The 17,469-nt window shown below is 51.2% G+C and overlaps 5 protein-coding genes across 5 annotated transcripts; 4 read left to right on the top strand and 1 right to left on the bottom strand.

Moving 5' to 3' along the window:
* Positions 1-678: 678 nt before the first annotated feature.
* On the bottom strand, positions 679-1,371 carry TrAFT101_003811 (uncharacterized protein; the record flags this gene model as incomplete). The annotated part of the gene is made up of 1 exon (XM_024899020.1): positions 679-1,371. One exon carries the CDS (start codon positions 1,369-1,371, stop codon positions 679-681), a length of 693 nt encoding a protein of 230 aa, XP_024766421.1.
* Positions 1,372-4,125: 2,754 nt separating this feature from the next.
* Positions 4,126-4,449, top strand: TrAFT101_003810 (uncharacterized protein; the record flags this gene model as incomplete). Its single annotated transcript, XM_066126996.1, has 1 exon — positions 4,126-4,449. The coding sequence occupies one exon, from the start codon at positions 4,126-4,128 to the stop codon at positions 4,447-4,449; it is 324 nt and encodes a 107-aa protein (XP_065983104.1).
* A 3,662-nt stretch (positions 4,450-8,111) lies between these two features.
* Positions 8,112-9,081, top strand: TrAFT101_003809 (uncharacterized protein). Its single transcript, XM_066126995.1, has 4 exons — positions 8,112-8,186; positions 8,243-8,331; positions 8,383-8,454; positions 8,542-9,081. The coding sequence occupies exons 1-4, from the start codon at positions 8,121-8,123 to the stop codon at positions 8,657-8,659; spliced, it is 345 nt and encodes a 114-aa protein (XP_065983103.1). The 5' UTR covers positions 8,112-8,120; the 3' UTR covers positions 8,660-9,081.
* Positions 9,082-9,573: 492 nt separating this feature from the next.
* TrAFT101_003808 (uncharacterized protein) lies at positions 9,574-10,044 on the top strand (the record flags this gene model as incomplete). Its single annotated transcript, XM_066126994.1, has 2 exons — positions 9,574-9,654; positions 9,805-10,044. 2 exons carry the CDS (start codon positions 9,574-9,576, stop codon positions 10,042-10,044), a joined length of 321 nt encoding a protein of 106 aa, XP_065983102.1.
* A 5,932-nt stretch (positions 10,045-15,976) lies between these two features.
* TrAFT101_003807 (uncharacterized protein) lies at positions 15,977-16,906 on the top strand (the record flags this gene model as incomplete). The annotated part of the gene is made up of 1 exon (XM_024903088.2): positions 15,977-16,906. One exon carries the CDS (start codon positions 15,977-15,979, stop codon positions 16,904-16,906), a length of 930 nt encoding a protein of 309 aa, XP_024766427.2.
* Positions 16,907-17,469: the final 563 nt, after the last annotated feature.

The following is a 17,469-nucleotide window of genomic DNA, read 5'->3' as shown; positions in this document are numbered from 1 at the left end:
ATCGCCTGACCCTCTGCCGCCCCCCGCCCAGACTTAAGCAGACCATTATCCACAGTCCAGGCTTCAGTATCGAGCCGGTCCATGCGCAGCAGAAACGCCCGTTAGTCGTGCGCTGTGTCCGTGGGAAAACGCCCATAAACTCCTCCAGGAAAATCCCTGACACTTTCGCATGAAGGAAAAAAAGCCTCCGCCCTCGCAAATCCTCACACAAAAGGAGGAGTATGTTAATAAAAAGGAGATATCCGGCATGGTGATAGTGACAAAGGAAATAAAAGAAAACTCCCCACACCACTCGTCCATGATACGCCAGTAATAGTGTCATGCTGGGACTCGCCCAGGTTTAAATGGTTAACCATCACATCGTCGACTTCAGCTGCGGCCAGCGTATTAGTGCTGAAGGTTTCGTAAAAAAATATTAATTGGAAGCAGCTCGCCCTTCCAATTCTCTGATCATGCTTTTGTTGTCTCCCACAGGGAGACGTAGTCATCAAGTCAAGAAATGAAAACACCTTGTGTTGTCGAATCATGGTTGGTATACAGTTGGTGCGGTGGTAGTTAAAGAGATACGTAGATCGATGTCGTTGCGGTTGGCAAATGAGGAGACAGGGTCGGAGCAAGGTATGGTAGGTGTTGTGTGAAGGAATTGAATGTCGAAACATGCCTTCCCGCTTTCTTTCATCACTCTACTTTCCGTCGCTTGCCTCTGGGGGCGGGATCCATCTTTGGCGTGTAAGTGACAGTTCTCGTCACTACCTCACGAATGTGTCGCACACTGACGCGCGAGGATTTTTGCTTCTTCGTTTCTCCAAGACGGGCTTTAAGGGCGGCGTCCCAATCAAACACAGGGTGAATCGACCGAGCGCTGAATGGAGAGCCTATGAGTCGCGAACTCATGGGAGAGTCTAGATTAGAAATGGCAGGGCTAGGCGGCACTTTCAGGCTAGGAAAGCAATTTGCTCCAGTTGCCGGTGCAGACATAGGCAGCGGCGCCGTGAATGGAGTTGGGGGAACTGCCGTTGCTGACGCCGGCGATGAGGGTTTGCTGCTGGCAGCGCTAGAAGCTGGGGATGGACGTTCGTCCACCGAGGAGCTATCCGATTTGTCGCTAGCAGCAGATGTCGGTGCAGACTCTGGAGAAATCTCGCCCGGTGCGAGAGCTGGCGAGTTGAGTGATAGAGCCTTGGAGAGAAAATCAGTGTAGGCCAATGGTGGACTGATCGGTGTTTTGATGTAGCTGGGGTCTGGCTTGCAGGCGAAAGTCAGAGCAGACCGAGGAGTAGCTGTGTTTGCTGAGGTGATGTCGGGAGGAAATGTGCTCGTCACTGGAGTAGAGAGCTTGCCCAGCTTGGGCCTGGTTGTAACTGCAGGCATGATGAGAGTGGTAGTCGCTGAAATATCTGCGGGAGCCGAATGGGATGATGGCAGCAATATACGAGTCGAAGTATATGCGCAGATGCAGATGGATTTATATTTTGCTTGTATTCGGTAGTAGTGGGTAGGTGGCAGTAGGTGCTAGCCAGAGTTGAGCAATGTAGGTCGAGTAAGACAAAGGATGAGCAGCAGCCGCGGCAGCTTGTAAGCCTTGAGGCTTCAGAGCTTCAGCCAGTGGTACTCTTAAATCGAAGGCTGTTGAGAATTTGTAAAGCAACGAGATGAAGCCAGAGAAAAGTTTGGCGGGGGACGAAAGAAGGCAGGCCGCGGTGGTTATAATGTGTTGGATCGTTGGCCGTGGCCAGAGGAGCAGAAGCAGTGGACGGGGCGTGTTTCTAGGGAGGCGTGTTGCTTAGATGAGAGCGTCAGAGACAGCAACACCCCGGCCGACGAGGGGTTTGGCGGCAAAGGCGAGACTGGGTTTGGCTGTTTGAGAAGAGCCAGTCAACGCACAGCAGGCAGTGTAAGGCTCGGACAGGGGCTGTGTTTTGGATATGCGCCGGTGGCCTGGGTGGGAGGCGTTGGAAGATCCCTGCCGCTGGACGCCTGTTGCAGGTTACCGATGGCCAAGCGGATTGGACGACACAGAAAGGATTTCCCAAGGGGGGTGGGAGCAGGGGATGGAGTGGAAGAGGGAGCGCGCAAGCAGCAAATTGGCTGCGACCCAGACTGAATTGATGAATTAATTATGCGCCGTGCTGCGAAGGGCCTTTTGCCGCCGAAACAAAACGAACAAACAGAAGAGAGCGAGATAGACGAATAATAGGTCGGGGATGATGAAAGGCTGAAGTTGAAGGAGAAAAATACGAAAAGGAGAGAAGGAGAGAGGAAAGTCCTGGGCAGAGCAGAAGTCGAGGAGGGAGGAGCCGCATGGATCTCCCTGGGAAAGAGTGACCGACTCTGCCTGCGCAGCACCTGCTCGTTGGTGATGGTGATGAGAGGCTCAAAGCGCAGGCAGCACTGAGGGAAGGGGGGAACCAGAGGGGCGTTGGCCGTTAAAGCAGCACGAAGCAGAGGGGCGTGCGCACGGATACCTCGACGCTACCTTGGCGGCGCAGCGTCCGTGGCCGGCGACGGCGGGTTGAAGGGCATGCCGAGAGGTACTGGGATGGTACCCATAGCCAGGCGTTCTGCATGCCTTACAGGGCATTCTACCATGTACCGCTACGGCAGAGAAGCCACAGGGCTTATCCGAGCACTAAGAAGAGAGGCTCTACTGCTGTATGTACAGTAATGGAAAGAGCGTTGCCAACAATAGACCGTCAGCATGGAAGCCAAACTGCCGGCCCTCGACGAAGTTGAGAGGGCAATCACAGCTGGCCTCGACAAATTTCCGAGGCATCCCTCTCACTACGGGTGCCGAGCCGTGCTTGACTTTTGCTCAGCTGTCACACTGCAAGGGAGGGCAGAAAGAAGCAAAATCAATAAAAGAGCCCCTCCTCCCAACAAGCACACAGGAAAAATGGCAGAGAAAACGATGCCAGCTGGGAATGTCCTCGGCTGAGGGGTGCGCCGTACAGACACGGCTAACTGGACTGACTAACCTGCCCTAGGTCTTGTGGTTCAAGGGGAAGATCTCCGGGCGCCTCTGCTAGGCCGCTTTGGTCGTCGGGAACGACTGTGATTCGACGGCCGAGTACGAAGCAAATGGGCGCGAGCCGCCGCTGTGTCCAGCTGATTGGCCAGGGGCCAGCGGTTCGGTGCTAAGGGCAGACTCGAGAGCGAGCGAAATGACACTTTTTCTGCCGACGGCATCGCGCGAACTGCTGGCTTGGTCCCAGAGGCTTGGGAAGGCCGGACATCCCTAGCTCGTTGGCAAGTTGCTGGCAGTGGGCTGGAGATGCTGGGTCTGGAGGTGATGAAGGATTTGGTTGGGTCGGGACCTGTTAAGCTTTGGCCCGGTCGGTGATTCAGGTCACTAGCCTCGTCGTCGAGCTCCCAGGAATCAGGTCACGATGGATAATCCAGTTCTGGCTCAACTTCTCTCTCGGCTGGCAGTACCGCTCGCGTGGCTGCTGAGCCCAAGGAGGGGAGGGGCCAAAAACCGGGGAATGACGCGATTTTTGTCGCCTGTCCCAGAGGTTGATGCCAGCTCAGAGACGAGCATCAGGAGCGGAGTCGAGGCAGCAAAAGCTGCAGCAATACGGAGTGTGGTGGTCGAAATATGGGCGTTGCTCGGCGCTGGGTTCAGGGGACAAAGAATGCGGGCATGGAGAGCGAGCAAATGCGGCGAGAGCACTTGGACTGGGTCTGCTGAAATTAGGCCAAGAATAAGAAGCTGCCAAAGCATAGAGGGCTGTTATGGATGACGGATGGGATTGTCTGTGCGTATCGCTACCGATTTCGTCTTTACAATTTTCTGGGGGTGGCTCGAAAAGCTCGGTCACTGGAACCCATCGTCAATCAGCTGGGGGATCTCGAGCGAGGATTACGATCCGGGGGGTCGAACATATTGTACAAGGTGTAGCTGTTGGCGCAATACATGTTGCTACTGGGAGACGCCCTGGCGGTATCTCCACGATCAACTCGAGTAACAGGATCTGGGTTGATTCCAATTAACCTTCTCTCAGCCTCCCGTCCTAATACAACCAAAACAACAAATAATCCGACCCAGCGTCTCGCAGCACTTCTCGCCGTCTCTCCACTCCCAATCATCTTGCGGGCAAGCCCCCACGATCTGGCAGCGTCTTCTCGATGCATCGATGCGCGCGCATCGGCTGCTATATGGAGAATCACTACTTCACGCCTTGGGTTCGAAGAAGGATTCTCCGTCTCCAGACGACTTCAGTTTCGTGCGTCCCGGCGCCATTCCCTCACCCAACCCTCAGATCGAGCTTTGGCAATAGCCGGCGCTTAGTCACTCTTGGTCAAATATGCACTCGCGATGGAACCGTAGCAACAAGCGCTGGCGGCATGACCGTACGAAGCAGGCCAGACCAGGGCCACCAGCTCTTCTTCCCACCTCTTTCTGATTCATTCACCTCTTTCAAAAGGGCCCAAGCCTATTTCTTCTTTTGATAGGCTGCATATATATGAACACGCTTCTCTACGGCGCCAACACAGCGCCGTTAGCCTTCAATCCAGGCCTCTAGACCTCATATTGCATTGTCATTGCATTGTCTAATGCGGCCATTTACTGCGACCACAGTCGCTTCTGCAGCCGGTCAGCGCGGGCTTAAATGCACATGCCCTCTGGATTGAAATCGGGCTAATTGACGTCCCCGCCAATGGATTAGCAGACGCTTATGCTTCTAGATATTGAAGCTGCCACCACTACACCCCAGCCTAAGCGCCGCCGCTCTACGCCTGCATAAAGGAAGAGAGAAACGCAAGGCCTCGGGGTCTTTCTGGCGCTTCAACAGCATTTTCCGCTAAAGAAAATAAGCGCATCAAAAGTCAACGACATGAGGGCATTATCGAAAGCAGCGAATATGCCTCGGGAGGTGTACGAGTGGTATGGAGTCCGCATCGCATAGATACTGCATATACTAGCATGCATTACTCCTCCTCAGGATTGTGTTGCCTAACAAATGGCCGAGGTAGTCTCTGCTTGAGTCAGGTACTACTAACACCAATCTGATGCATCCTTTTGGACTCTGGCCTGAAAAGTGCTGTTGGTCGATGGCATGTTCAACCAACATGCATTATAAACGGCTCCGCCGAGTCGCCATAGGTAGAAAAGCTGAATTTGGGTGGGTCTTCGAAGGCCTATAACATGCAGTGCCCCAAGCAATTTGAGGCTCTTCTTTCCCCTCGTGCATACAAGCGTTGAAATCCGTTCGGCCTTCGTGCTTCAACTTGGGCATCGCTGCGTTGTTCGTCTTGGCTTTAGGACCGTACGTACACTTGGTCAGTCGTCTGTCTAAAATGAAGATGCAAGCCGCCAATCTTTCTCCTCCATCTCAGGGGAGTGGGCGCCGACGCCATTCGTTCCACAAGGCTCCCTACTCATCGTCTCCCATTCCTTCCCGCTACGTTCTATTCTCTAGTTGGGCCACGACATCATAGCAAAGCTATTAATCCTAGCCTAGGCAATGGTGGTGTGCCTAGGCTTGTGTAACGCACCCCGCGGAAATGAGGGAACGCCTTCTCTAGCAACATATCTGCATCATTTAGCTTCATGCTTTCCCCCCTTGTCCGTCGGGCTCGTTAACAGAAAATTACGTACATACTTGTAGGATGTTGGTCCAGGGCCTTCAAGCTAAGGTCCAGACACGACAATCAGTCCTTGAGAAAACGAGGCGTCGTAGGTCGGCGTATCAGTACAAGCAAAACAAAGAGCAGAAAAACTCAACCCACGCCTTTCTCAGTTGTTTCCAGCATCTGTGGTCTAGTTATTCGAACATAACACTAAAGCCGGTAACTCATAGACACGACCAGCTGTGCAAATCTAGCTGGCTTCTGGGGAAGTATGGATCTAGCCCACTACTTCGAACTTTTTGCCACAACCTTGAATCTCCCTGCTAGTGACAGCTACGCTAGACATAGATGAGTCGTGTTAGTTACACCGTGTTCGACCCTTGTAGGAGGAAGGATTCATCAACCTAGCGATATAGACGAATTGTGTGTACCAACGAGACTGGCTGTGGACAATCGGGGCGTCCATGATGTTTGTTTACTTTGCATACACCTCCTCATCTGAATATCACTTCCCCCGGATTGATTTTTGTTTTATTTTGGCAAGCAACTAACCATTGAGAATTCGACGCTGCATGTCAGAGTGATGGAAAAGCATATAAACCGGGCCCGTTATGGAGCATCACTCTGCATGCCACGTATGGGGAGCCTCGTCATTAAGCTGTTGGCTCTCCTCGGAAGAGATTAGAGATACCACGCTTCAGAGAACACCTTTCCTTCCGTTCCTTAACGCCTACTAGCAGGGCGCTCCTATCAGCATTCCCATTCCCTAATGGTGATCGTGGCGTTCCAGACCATGGCCAGCCTCGAACCTGATTGAACAGGCTCGGCGTTAACGCTCGCGTAGAGCCTTGTTTATTCCCACTAGTCTCAAGCATACGACATCCTTCGTAGACGCTCAGTGGCCCAGATATACTCACCCCTTCATCGCAGGTATGGCGTTGGGGCGAGACACTCATGACGGTGGATAAGCGCCTGTTTACGGGCATGTGAAGGACGTTTTTTTTTTCTTTCTTCATTTTGGAAGGGTAGTTGGAAGATGAGAGTGAACACTCCGTATATTTACACCGCCATTCGATATATGAGCTGAACTTGCTGTGGCATGATGACTCTTTGAAGTGTATGCAGCTGCCTAGGCACTGTCCATTTATGGATCCAGACAGTATACAGTAAAAATCCTTGCCATTCACAGTAGTTGAGCCCAGCTTGTAAACATTGATTAGTCTGTTTATAACTAGTAGATTTCACATGCAATGGAAATAAAAGTCTCAAGCAAGCATTGCCGCCGATATCAGCGGCATGTGAATACTATTTGGGCGGTAATTGAAACACAATTCAAAACCCTGCAATTGGCAATCATTCGTATCTAGAACGTATTGATGTTATCTCAAATATATCAAAGAAGTTATAAATGGAATCAAAACTTTTTCCCCGGCTTCACATCTCACCGCCAAACTTTCTTAGTCTTGTGACCGCAGTCGTGGTGGAAGGTTTTCGAGTCGTCTGTCAAATGTAATTTGTAGTTCCCTTACATGGCCACCCACACGGATATATGTGCTATATTTAGATTCTTGTCTTGCCTAGTACTATATGTAAATAGTGTCTCTAGATACTGTGTACTAGATAGATGTAGAGTCTAGAGCAGGTCACTTATGCCAAATTATTCGAACAAAGCTCGAAAGTTGCCGGGAGCGTGAGTGTGAGAGTGAATGCCATGGTGCTTAAACTTGAATTATTATTTTTGTGTGCGTGACTGTCTTCTATTATACCCGCTTTTCGATTAATCTCAGAGAATGCCCTTTTTTTAAGGCTGTATATATCGAGATGGTGCCTTGCAATTCATTCGACGTGAACTGTGCGTTTATCGCTTCGTCGTAGGTCAAGACAGATTACCAGCTAAGCTTGAGGAATCCTTGGGGTGGAACCTATGTGAGATTTATGCATTGTAGAGAATAAAATTTGCTTCTTTGTCGCTGCACCTAAGTGAGCAGCGTTCGTCCCCTGTATTAAGCCTCACAATCTTTTACCAGAGATATATCTGTTTTCTTTTCTCTTTTTTTTTATTTGGCCGTAATTTTTCTAGCGACTTATTATAACGGTCAGTACTATATCTCTCGGTACTATCACGTCGCTAAAAGAGCAAAGTCATGGTGTGATTGTACTACCACTTACACAAATCTGAATCTAGTCTTGGAATTTGACGAGACACACTATTACAAACCTTACTGCAGTAGAGTGACACAAAGCCATCGAATTGGGTGGAAATTAAAAGGCTCTAATATATTTACATAATGAATATAATTTGTTACTCGAAGCCGGAGCATTGCTTTTAGGTGTCATGGGGCGATGTAAGACACGTAGGACGGATCGATACGGTACACCATTTGGTATGCCTCAGACGAGCATCCGTACTGCATGCCCTTGTATACCCATATAGCCTTGTCCTTTTATAATACTTCTTCCCCCCTGCTCCAAGTGTCAAATTTAGCAATCGGGACGTATTTACATCTTCAGGTGTCTGTCTTTCTCAACTCTGCGCTGTCCTTGTAAATATGCACTTGTCTACGGTTCTGTCTTGCCTTAATGCTATGGCTTCTTCCTCAGCAGCTGCCATAAATGTACGTTTTTTTCCCCTAGCTTTTTAAGTCTATCACTGCTAACTCGGGAGATGTAGGTGTGGTTGTATAGCTTGCCGGGATACCAAGGAGACGTTTATAGGTTCGATGGCGACTCGCACTCGTGTAGTACGGTCGGCGAAGACGTGTATGCTCCCTTCTTCTAGCCTCTATAGAAGTATTTCTAATGGAAGATTAGATATGGCAACGTGCAATCAGCAAAGATTGTGCACTTTGAACCATTTCCTTATTTTGTTTGCTCATTGTTCAGGTGAGGGCCATCTTTCCTTGACTTGCATGCTTCATAACGCTGTCCTTATTTCTGCTTCTGTTAAGCTAATGCTCAGCCATTCTTCAGCTCTGATGATTGTGTGCTGCATTCTGAGCTCTTTCATCTCGCAGCAGATGGCCAGGATATACCCCTTACTCCCAACTTTGGCGTTCGATCGATCTTGTGTGAAGCTTGGGAGCCATAAGCAGGGATATTAGAAAGGGTGGATTGGAGAGGCTGTTTAACTCGAAATCACGTCTTTATTCTCGTTTCCATGTTTCTTTTTTTTTCTTCTCCCTTGCTGTCAGTTCCGCTGCGAACTTACTGGCAGCTGGGAACCCTGGAAAGTGGAAAGTGGGATGATCTACTTCGTGCAATGATCTTCGTACGACGTGCTCCATACTGCAGCGACAATAGACTCGGCAGGGGTGGAACGTGGCATATGGCTGATAAGTGCTAATCAAAGGGATAAAATTTACTGGGCTGTCGATGTACAGGGGCGATAGAGATGAAGATTGCGTATGAGCAGTGCTACTGTAGAGCCGCATGAGAAGATTGTTGGATGTTGTGCATGAAGTTAGCATCCGGAAATGGTGGTTGTCATACGAGTACCTGAATATGTTGAAGGATAACATGACAAGTGATTGCTTCTTTTTTTTGCTATAATGTATTGTATTACTGCATTATCTAATCGTTCTCTACTACAAGTCTCAACTCGGTAGCGTTATAGCATTACTTTTTTCCTTTTTATTCGCAGATGTGAGGTTGATGCTCATAGCTACCCTGCAATAAACGCTTAGACGCTGCACGATAATGGAGCGGGAAGGACGAGGGCCATACTGCCAGCAACAGTACGTACTGCATAGTATTTACTGCCAGCGGGTCGGCTCCATATCGACATTGCCAGACTAGTACGTACATGCATTCGCTACGAAACAGCTGCATGTTTTGGTTGTAATAGTAACGCCACAATGCCGAGACCAAAGCAGCAACATGAAGTGGTATTTCGACGGTTCTGCACGACCCATGTCAGGGTGATGCAACGCGCCAGGTCCAGCCCTTCGGGGCTCGTCTATGCGAAATGATGCTGCCCAGACCTATTGGTCAGCCGGATCGGCAATGGTGATGGGACTCTGGCATTTGCCTTGGGGCCTGAGGCTCGTCAAGCCGGCTGGAGGCTTTCAAGACGGCGAGAAGCAGGTCGGTACCCACCCTGGCTGGCAAGCTGGGTGCCACTCCGCGTTGCGTTGCTGCGAGATTGTCTCTCTCTCTCGCTTTGCCAGGATTAAGCACCAAGCCATACTGCAGCCCTGCTACGAGTACGAACCACTGACACTTAATCCGTACAAGCACCAGACAGACCAGAATCGTAAGAGAGCCCCTGCAATACTATCCGGTGTAGTCACCGCGTGGCAAAGCCAATCGGTAGGTGGTCAGGCCTCGACAACGAAAACATGGGAGCCCAAGGCCTTGCTCCAAACCTCGTGGCTCACCGGCACCGACGGCCTAAAGCAGGACATAGGCCGAAATCCTGCGGCCCCCGATGTCCACTCACAACAGCGGACCAAAAATGCCGCCCTTGATTTTTAGCCACTCAGCTGTGCCGAAGCATACGACGCCTTTCGTGATTTGCCGCTTCGTTACATGACCAGCCCCCCCCGCTTGTTTCGACGAGAAGGTAGGGACGAAGGAGAGAGATAGAGAGAGAGTCTCTCGATATAGGCCAAATAGGTACTCTGCTCTTCTCTATGGCAGACGAAGAAAAAACAAGAGCCAACGGAGGCAAAACGACGGCCCACCTTTGCAGCATTAGTGCTTCGTACTGGATATACCTAGCACCCAGCCCAGCTCGTCTAGTCTCTCTGGACAAGCTAAAGAATAGGTTTTGGCATTATTAGCATTATTACTCCGAAGGGCAAATGATCGAAATCAAAGAAAAGAAAAAAACGGGGGGTCTTGGACAGCTTCGAGGCCATCAACGCCTGTGACAAGCTGTTTTAGACCCTGTGTGACTCCGAGATTGGTTGGTACGAGACTTGTGGGCTGTCGTCACATCGCGGCGAGCGCCACGATTTTCCTTTCCACATGCTGAGATTTGCTCAACGGGACAAGTCATATTATTAGCCATGTACTTTGCAGAAGAAGGAATGGCCCCGGAAATGCTACAGCATCCCCAAGCAACCTTTATTTCCCATGTAGTGAGACGAGGCTGCAGACGTTGCACCCCCGGGAATGCCCACGAAACCGCGCCGTGGCCAGCTCTGTGCTTTGCGTATCTGTAATTGTAACCCGTACATCACTCCTTGCTTTGTGTGTGTAGATATGTATTTCCGCGCATGCACTTCAAAGCCAGGGCACACCGACTTTTGCCAGAAATCTTGTTTTTACTGTACGAGGCATGTTTTCTTCACCTCATCACGTGTGGCGCGTATATGCGCTGACTGCGCGTCCAGCACTGCAACAGCTGCTTTTGTATTTTCGTACATTCAGTGCCTCAGCCACATTATAAGGCTATAGCGTATCATAGGCATGGCCTAAAAAAAGGAATGCCAGCATTAATCTTGGCTGTCTTGACGTGATTGGGCTTCCTGCTAAGACAGCATCATAATGCGTACCTGGCCAAAAAGGCATACCGAATGACAAGCCATCTATCTACCAAAGACCACAAATAAAGAAACCAACTTGCATGGGTATTGATTGGGTTCTAAAGCCGTTCCTGATGCAGCAACCTCGCAGCTGGTGGCTGCTTGGCTTACTTGGAGACTGCACGCACAGTAGCATTATATCGACCATGTCTTCCTTTCTTCAGCCGCACAGGCGAGATGCATTTTGCGCCCGTTTGCCCTCCCCTGCTGTCACCGCTTCTTTCATTCTCAGTGGCCATATCCGTATTACTTTTGTATTCGATACTGCCGTGGCTCAGTGCATCAATACGGCAGGCTGCAGGTGGGGTCCAAACACAGGGTACATGTACTTTGGGCCACTTAGTAGGTACTAAGGTACCTCTTCCCTGGCAAGACTCGCCTCGCCGGTTTCAATCGCCATCTCCACGCAGTGCTACCACCACCACCACCACCACCACCACCACCACCACCACAAGATGCATTTTCCCACGGCATCGCACTAATGTCCGAGGCATCCTTACATAGTATTAGGTATACTATTGAGCGGAGAGAGGGACATGGGGGTCTGATTCATGACTTTTTCTCAGGACAGGGCTGGGAGCCCAAGGGTTGGCAGCTCACTCACACGGCGCGAGGGCGAGCGTGACGATGTTGTCGGAGGCGGGGAGACTGGAGCCCGTACTAGGAAATACATACCATCACCGCTGCTACTGTCTGTGGAGATGGGCATGTGGTATGGCTTGAAAGTAACTACTACTACGTACTATCTACTATTCCCTAATCTCAAGCCAAGATAGCCAGGGGAATAACGAACATACCTTCGTACTCGTAGCTGTCACTCAAAATGGCCAGGGGTAGAGACGGGCAGCCTCAGGGCAGCAAGCTTTAGCCTTTGCATTTGCCTGTACAGTAAGCGATGGCCATCATCATGTACACACTCTATTGGGTACCAAGCGCGGGAGCACGGAGACGTTCAGAGGACCTGGGTAGGATGCAGTGCCAGGCACTAAATCGCTGGGCCTCTATCACACTCACTCTAGCTTAGTAGGTCCTTGCACTCGTATGCACCTCGCACTTTGTCCTTGTAGTGCTGCTGTATGCTAGATAGAGTATGGATAGAGAGAATACGTCTGCATGCCTCCTTGACATGGGCATAGATTACCTACCTGCTTCTGCAACGTAAGAGCATGTAGACGTGTACTGCTACGAAGCATCCCGTAGAAACATGTGAAAGCGGTCTCAAGGGCAAAAGGCATGGGGTACAAGGTTTGCACTTCACTTGTCCACAGGAACCCAAGGTTTTACTTTATAAGCGCCATAGCACGCTGCTTGTCTGCTAAGCTCGGCTAGCTTTTTTGTTGAGGGTCCCAAGTACCTGAGGTAGGAACTAGTAGTACTCGTGTACCTCGTGTATATTCTTGGGTCCAGCATTGTCGTGGCAAAGTCTTACTCCCGTGCTTCTTCCGTACACACTCCATAGTGGTCGGGCTACAGTTCCCAGTACGAGCGGCTCCGTGGACAAGGGATAATACCTAAACAAAGACGCTCTGCGCTAAGCAAGCATCAAAGGACGAGCAACTGGCGAAGAGGAAATAAAGAGAGAAAAAAAAACGAGCGCCACAGTGGCCCGTGCGTCGTGTCATGGCCTGTCAGCCAATGGCAGCGCATGTGCCCGAAGCCAGCCACCATCCAGGCCCCGCTCTAGGGCTGATTCAGCCAGTCACAGGTGTTAAAAGACTCCCGGCCCCCCGCCCCTCAAATCACATCTTCGCATTTTCCCTCGTCCTCTTCGCGAGCCTTGCCTCCTCCCACTCCACGACCAATCAATCCCGCCCTGCCCTGTCCGACGAACCAGCAGCAATTGCGAGGTCCAAGACGGCGAAAAAAAGGGCCCTTTCCCGCGCTCACGCGTGCAATCAGATTCGTCCACCAGGGAGCGAGCGAAACACCAGCTGGGCCATTCACAGCGTCTCGACTATCTCGTTCCGATCCGCTGGCAAGCCGCGCGCAACGCCCGTCCATTGAGCGTCTAGGCCGCAGCGTCAAACCTTGAGCAACCCGGCCTAGTCGCTGCCTTTTTTTTTTCTGCGGCTCTTCCGAAGCCGTCCTGTCGTGTGAACGCACGCCATCGCCGGCTCTCCAGGACCCCCTCGTGTTGTGTGGGTGGCCCAAGACCACGCCTTGCACGCTTGCTGCAACGTCGAGGAAAAAAAAGCTTGACAAGCTTTGCTATTGTTTTAGCTGCCCAGGCATTGCATTTGCATTTTATTAGCATTGCTGCCACTCGCCATCACCTGCACGGCGAAGTCATCATTGCTTTTCGTCTTGATTCTTCTTTTGTTTTTGCATTTTGCATTCCGCTTGCATCCGGATCCTCGGAGCCCCTCAGCTTCGGCAAAGAGAGCCCGCAGCTCCAAAAACAGCAGCGCAGCCCAAAAAAAAAAAAAAAAAAAAAAAAAAAAAACCAAAAAAAAAAGCTGAAGCAAGCAGCGCAAAGCTTCCCCACCTCGCGATTCGGTCTGCGACGTCAGCATCGGTAGCAACGTTTTTGCGACATTCAGCCCGAAGCAAGGCTCGCACAGGCAACCCGCCGCTCACCTAAAAATTCAGCCTGTCCACCCCGCCAGCAAATCAGCTTCCTGCAACCCGCGTGGCTCTTCATCATCCATTGCAAGCTCGCAACGCCAGAGGCCTATCATCGTCGCCAGCCTCAGCTTCGCCCTCTCCATTGGCGCAACACGTCATCAGGTGACAGCGCGCATCTGCAGTGCCCATTTCCCAATTGCCCGAGCATTCAATCAGAGCTCTGCAACGCTCTGTCGCATGGTTGCTGTCAATTTCCAGCTTCTGGGAATACTTGCCAACAAGCCTGTAGCCGCCACCGCAAATCACATCCAGGGACACGCCATTCCTTGTCGGCGCGCACTCTCTCTGTGGCTGCGTCAAATCGGTACGTAGTATTTTTCTTTTGTTCTAATTTCGGCTTCGTTTCTTCTTTATTCTGCATTTGATGCCGTCATCACCACCCTCGTCATCTTTGCTTGTAGCTGCAGAGACCTCCCCCGGCTCTTCTATTTATTTACTTGGCAGCATCCTTTCTCTTTTGGGGCGCACGAATCGCCCTGTTGCCGGGATCGAGTCGTTGTTGCTTTGCTTTTTACACTACACTGCCTTGTTTTTCTCTTCGTCTGGCCCCCTTTGTCTTTATCGCGTTTGCTTTGATGAGTACCTGCCCTTCCTTCAACATCATTTGTTTTTCAACCTACACAGAGACAAAGGCATATAGACGCCCTGCAGCTCACGCATATACACCGACTCTTTTCACTCGCTCAGCCCGGCCCAGTTCGCCTACTGGTCTCACAGCCCTCGCCCTCATAGCCTCTTTGCATTTTCTACCCCTAGCAACTGCCACTATAGCGTTCCCCGTTTACTGGGCTGAGTACGTCCGGGCGAGTTCATCTTCTCTTTATGCACCCACTTCCAGAATCTGCCCTGTCGTCACATCTTGAATCTTGAACAAAGCTCCGCAACAAGGCCATTTCGTTGGCCCAAGGCTCGAGTTTACCTGCCCGATTGCCTCATTCGCCTCTCCCATCCGTCCCTCCCACACATCACTGCCATCCTCGGCCAAAATGGTCGTTTTCTCTGACCGGACACGGCCAGCACCCACCACCAGCCTGATTTCATCCCCCACCTCATGGCGTGTCTTAGTCTCTATGCCCAACTCTCCGCTTTGCCGTCCAGATGAGACAAGCTACTCACTGGGCTGAGAGGCAACGTCGTGGAGACTTTGACGAGGCAAACAAGCATCATTCTGCTCTTGACGTCTTTAAGCGTATGCGCTGCATCGCATCTCTCTTAATGCGAATCTCATGGCGCTTATCTGGATCGGCACAGTCTCGTTGCCCTCCCCCTTCACACGCCCATCTTGGGCTCTCATTTGCCTTTGTTCACTGGCGTGCCGACGTGTCGGCAGCGGTTGGGGGCTTTGTTGGTGGGCTTGCTGGCCCGGTGGACCTAGCTGCATATTCCGTCATGCATGAGCTACAACTATGCCAGCGCATCACAAGTGTGGCTCCCTGGCGCTGCCTGCTCACACCCCTGTCCCATCCCTGCCTGGATACCTCTCGCTGTCTCACTATTCGCAGCGTCTCGCCTATATACAAACGAGCTAACGCCTGTGGTTGGATAGATCTTTGTTAATCCTCGATTGAGCTGCTCTGGGGAAGTGGAAAAAGCGACTGCTCTGTTTCGTCCGCGCCTCTCCATCTATCGTCATCCCGTACCTTGTCGCAACGACTTGGGACAAGACCCAGGACAAGACAGCTCTTTCTCTTGCGCCGTCCTTCACGTGGTTCTCTCGCGCCCGGCAACTCAGCCACCCTCCACTCTGCCCCCGCGAGCACAACTCTGCCTGCAGGCGCCTTGCGGCTTCATTAGCCACGTACCTTGGCACCATCCCACCACCTTGCCAGCTCACCAACGCATGTGTCTGGTAGACTTGGGTGCCTGAACATCGCGCGCTTCTCTTTGCGATTACCCAAGCATCGAATCGCCAGTTCCCAACTACACGTGCCCAACCCAATACCCAAAGCAATTGCGCAACTTAAACCTCTTCAACACAAGAAACAAAATTAAGGCAAAAGAAATATTGTGCTAGCGATAATACCCTTTTTATTTTTATTTTTATCGAGCTTCGGCTATTCGTCGCTGGCGTCTTCTCTCTCGATACTCACTGTAAGCAGCTTGCCTAGCGTTGCGCTGTCGATATTATTCGTCCCCGTCTTCCTAGCTTCAAGTCTTGAACTTGTGATAGGGCGAATCGCGATAGCGCCACCCCACATTCTGGCTCGCGACATCTTCGCGACACCAATTTTGGTCCTTGTCCTTTCTGTAGGATGATGGAATACGCGCAATATCCACAACAGCAACACAGTTCTCACGCCGGTTACGCGAATTCTGCCGCAGGTGCAAGCATCACGTCGCCCACAAGCCACGGTATCAACCAACACGCCGTGCAAACCTCCCCCATCATCACATCGCAACAACACCAGCCTGGTCAGGCTCCAGCGCACGCAATGTACGGACCACAGTACGGCGTGCCTCAACCGAGCATGCAGACGGTCCCCTATGGCATGCCCGGGGGGATCCAAGCCGCGGCAATGGCTGCCACAGCTGCGGCAACCGGCTCCAACTACACCTACATGCACTCGGATCCGAGCATGCCTCATACCTCCCCGCGACTGCCCAATGCTAAGAAAGATGGCCGGCCATCTCCTCGGATGAACAGCATTTCTCAGATCCCCGGGCGCCGTATGAGTCAAGTTACTAGCCCTGGAGTGCCGAGCGCCCAGGGCTTGATGAACCACGGCGGACCCCGCCCCCCGCCCATGCCTCCTGCCCCTGCCATACAGCATCCACAGTCACCCGAGATGCCTGCCGGTGCTGTCGAAGAATCGCCCTTATATGTCAATGCGAAGCAGTTTCATCGAATCCTCAAACGACGCGTTGCTCGTCAGCGCCTAGAAGAGCAATTGAGGTTGACCTCGAAGGGGCGTAAGCCGTATCTTCACGAGTCCAGGCATAACCATGCAATGCGCCGACCTCGTGGACCTGGCGGTCGATTCTTGACAGCGGAGGAGGTGGCGGCCATGGAATCCAAGGAATCGACAAAGGGCGACGGCGAGGGTAGCGATGACGCCTCACCGGTGAAGCCCTTGGAGGTTGCCAACGCAAAGCGTAAATCCGAATCTGGACCTTCGACTTCAAGCAAGAAGCCCAAGACAGCAACCGATAGTGTCGAAGGGAATCAGGAAAACGACAGTTAATAACTGATCTTGATTTTGCTGCTTCTCATTCACTTTCTTTATGGGTATCCACTCATAACTCTTTTTCAACAGTGCAGATTGGGCAATCTTTCCTAAATTTTTTTCTACTATAATGAAGTCATGAAGACAGTGACTTTGAAGGCGATGTGTCTTGCTATCATTCCAAGTGGAGACATCGGATGGGACTGGGAGTTTTCTTATTATTTTACGGCCGGCAAATGGTGGACAATCTCATAAACTCTTCTATTTTGAGAAATTCAGCAGCGCATGTCTGTGACCTTGTGCAAACTTTCTACTACATTGTTTGGAAACTGGTAATCCAACGGTGTTCAAGTAGATGTGTTTTTGGTCTGGCAACGAGCTGGCTCTTAATATGAGTAACCGAGATGCTAGGCGACTGACAGGGGGCAAACTGGTTGGGCGGGCAGAATGCATGGATGACTCGACACGATGGATACCCCTTTTTTTTTTGTTTTCTTCTCGCCACACACTTTTTCATATGTTATAACTTTCTCTACTCACCACGAAAGGGTCGAAAGGGCTTAGGCATCGGAGGAATTTGG

This window comes from Trichoderma asperellum, chromosome 2 (assembly GCF_020647865.1).
Source record: "Trichoderma asperellum chromosome 2, complete sequence".
Classification (NCBI taxonomy): domain Eukaryota; kingdom Fungi; phylum Ascomycota; class Sordariomycetes; order Hypocreales; family Hypocreaceae; genus Trichoderma; species Trichoderma asperellum.
This window is presented reverse-complemented; position numbering and strand designations above follow the sequence as displayed.

Bases quoted from the DNA above. Each gene is read 5' to 3' on its own strand.
- TrAFT101_003809 (XM_066126995.1), top strand. From the start codon at position 8,121: ATGCACTTGTCTACGGTTCTGTCTTGCCTTAATGCTATGGCTTCTTCC. The intron at 8,332-8,382 runs GTATGCTCCCTT...ATGGAAGATTAG, and splicing joins AGTACGGTCGGCGAAGACGT to ATATGGCAACGTGCAATCAG. The intron at 8,455-8,541 runs GTGAGGGCCATC...GCCATTCTTCAG, and splicing joins TTTGTTTGCTCATTGTTCAG to CTCTGATGATTGTGTGCTGC.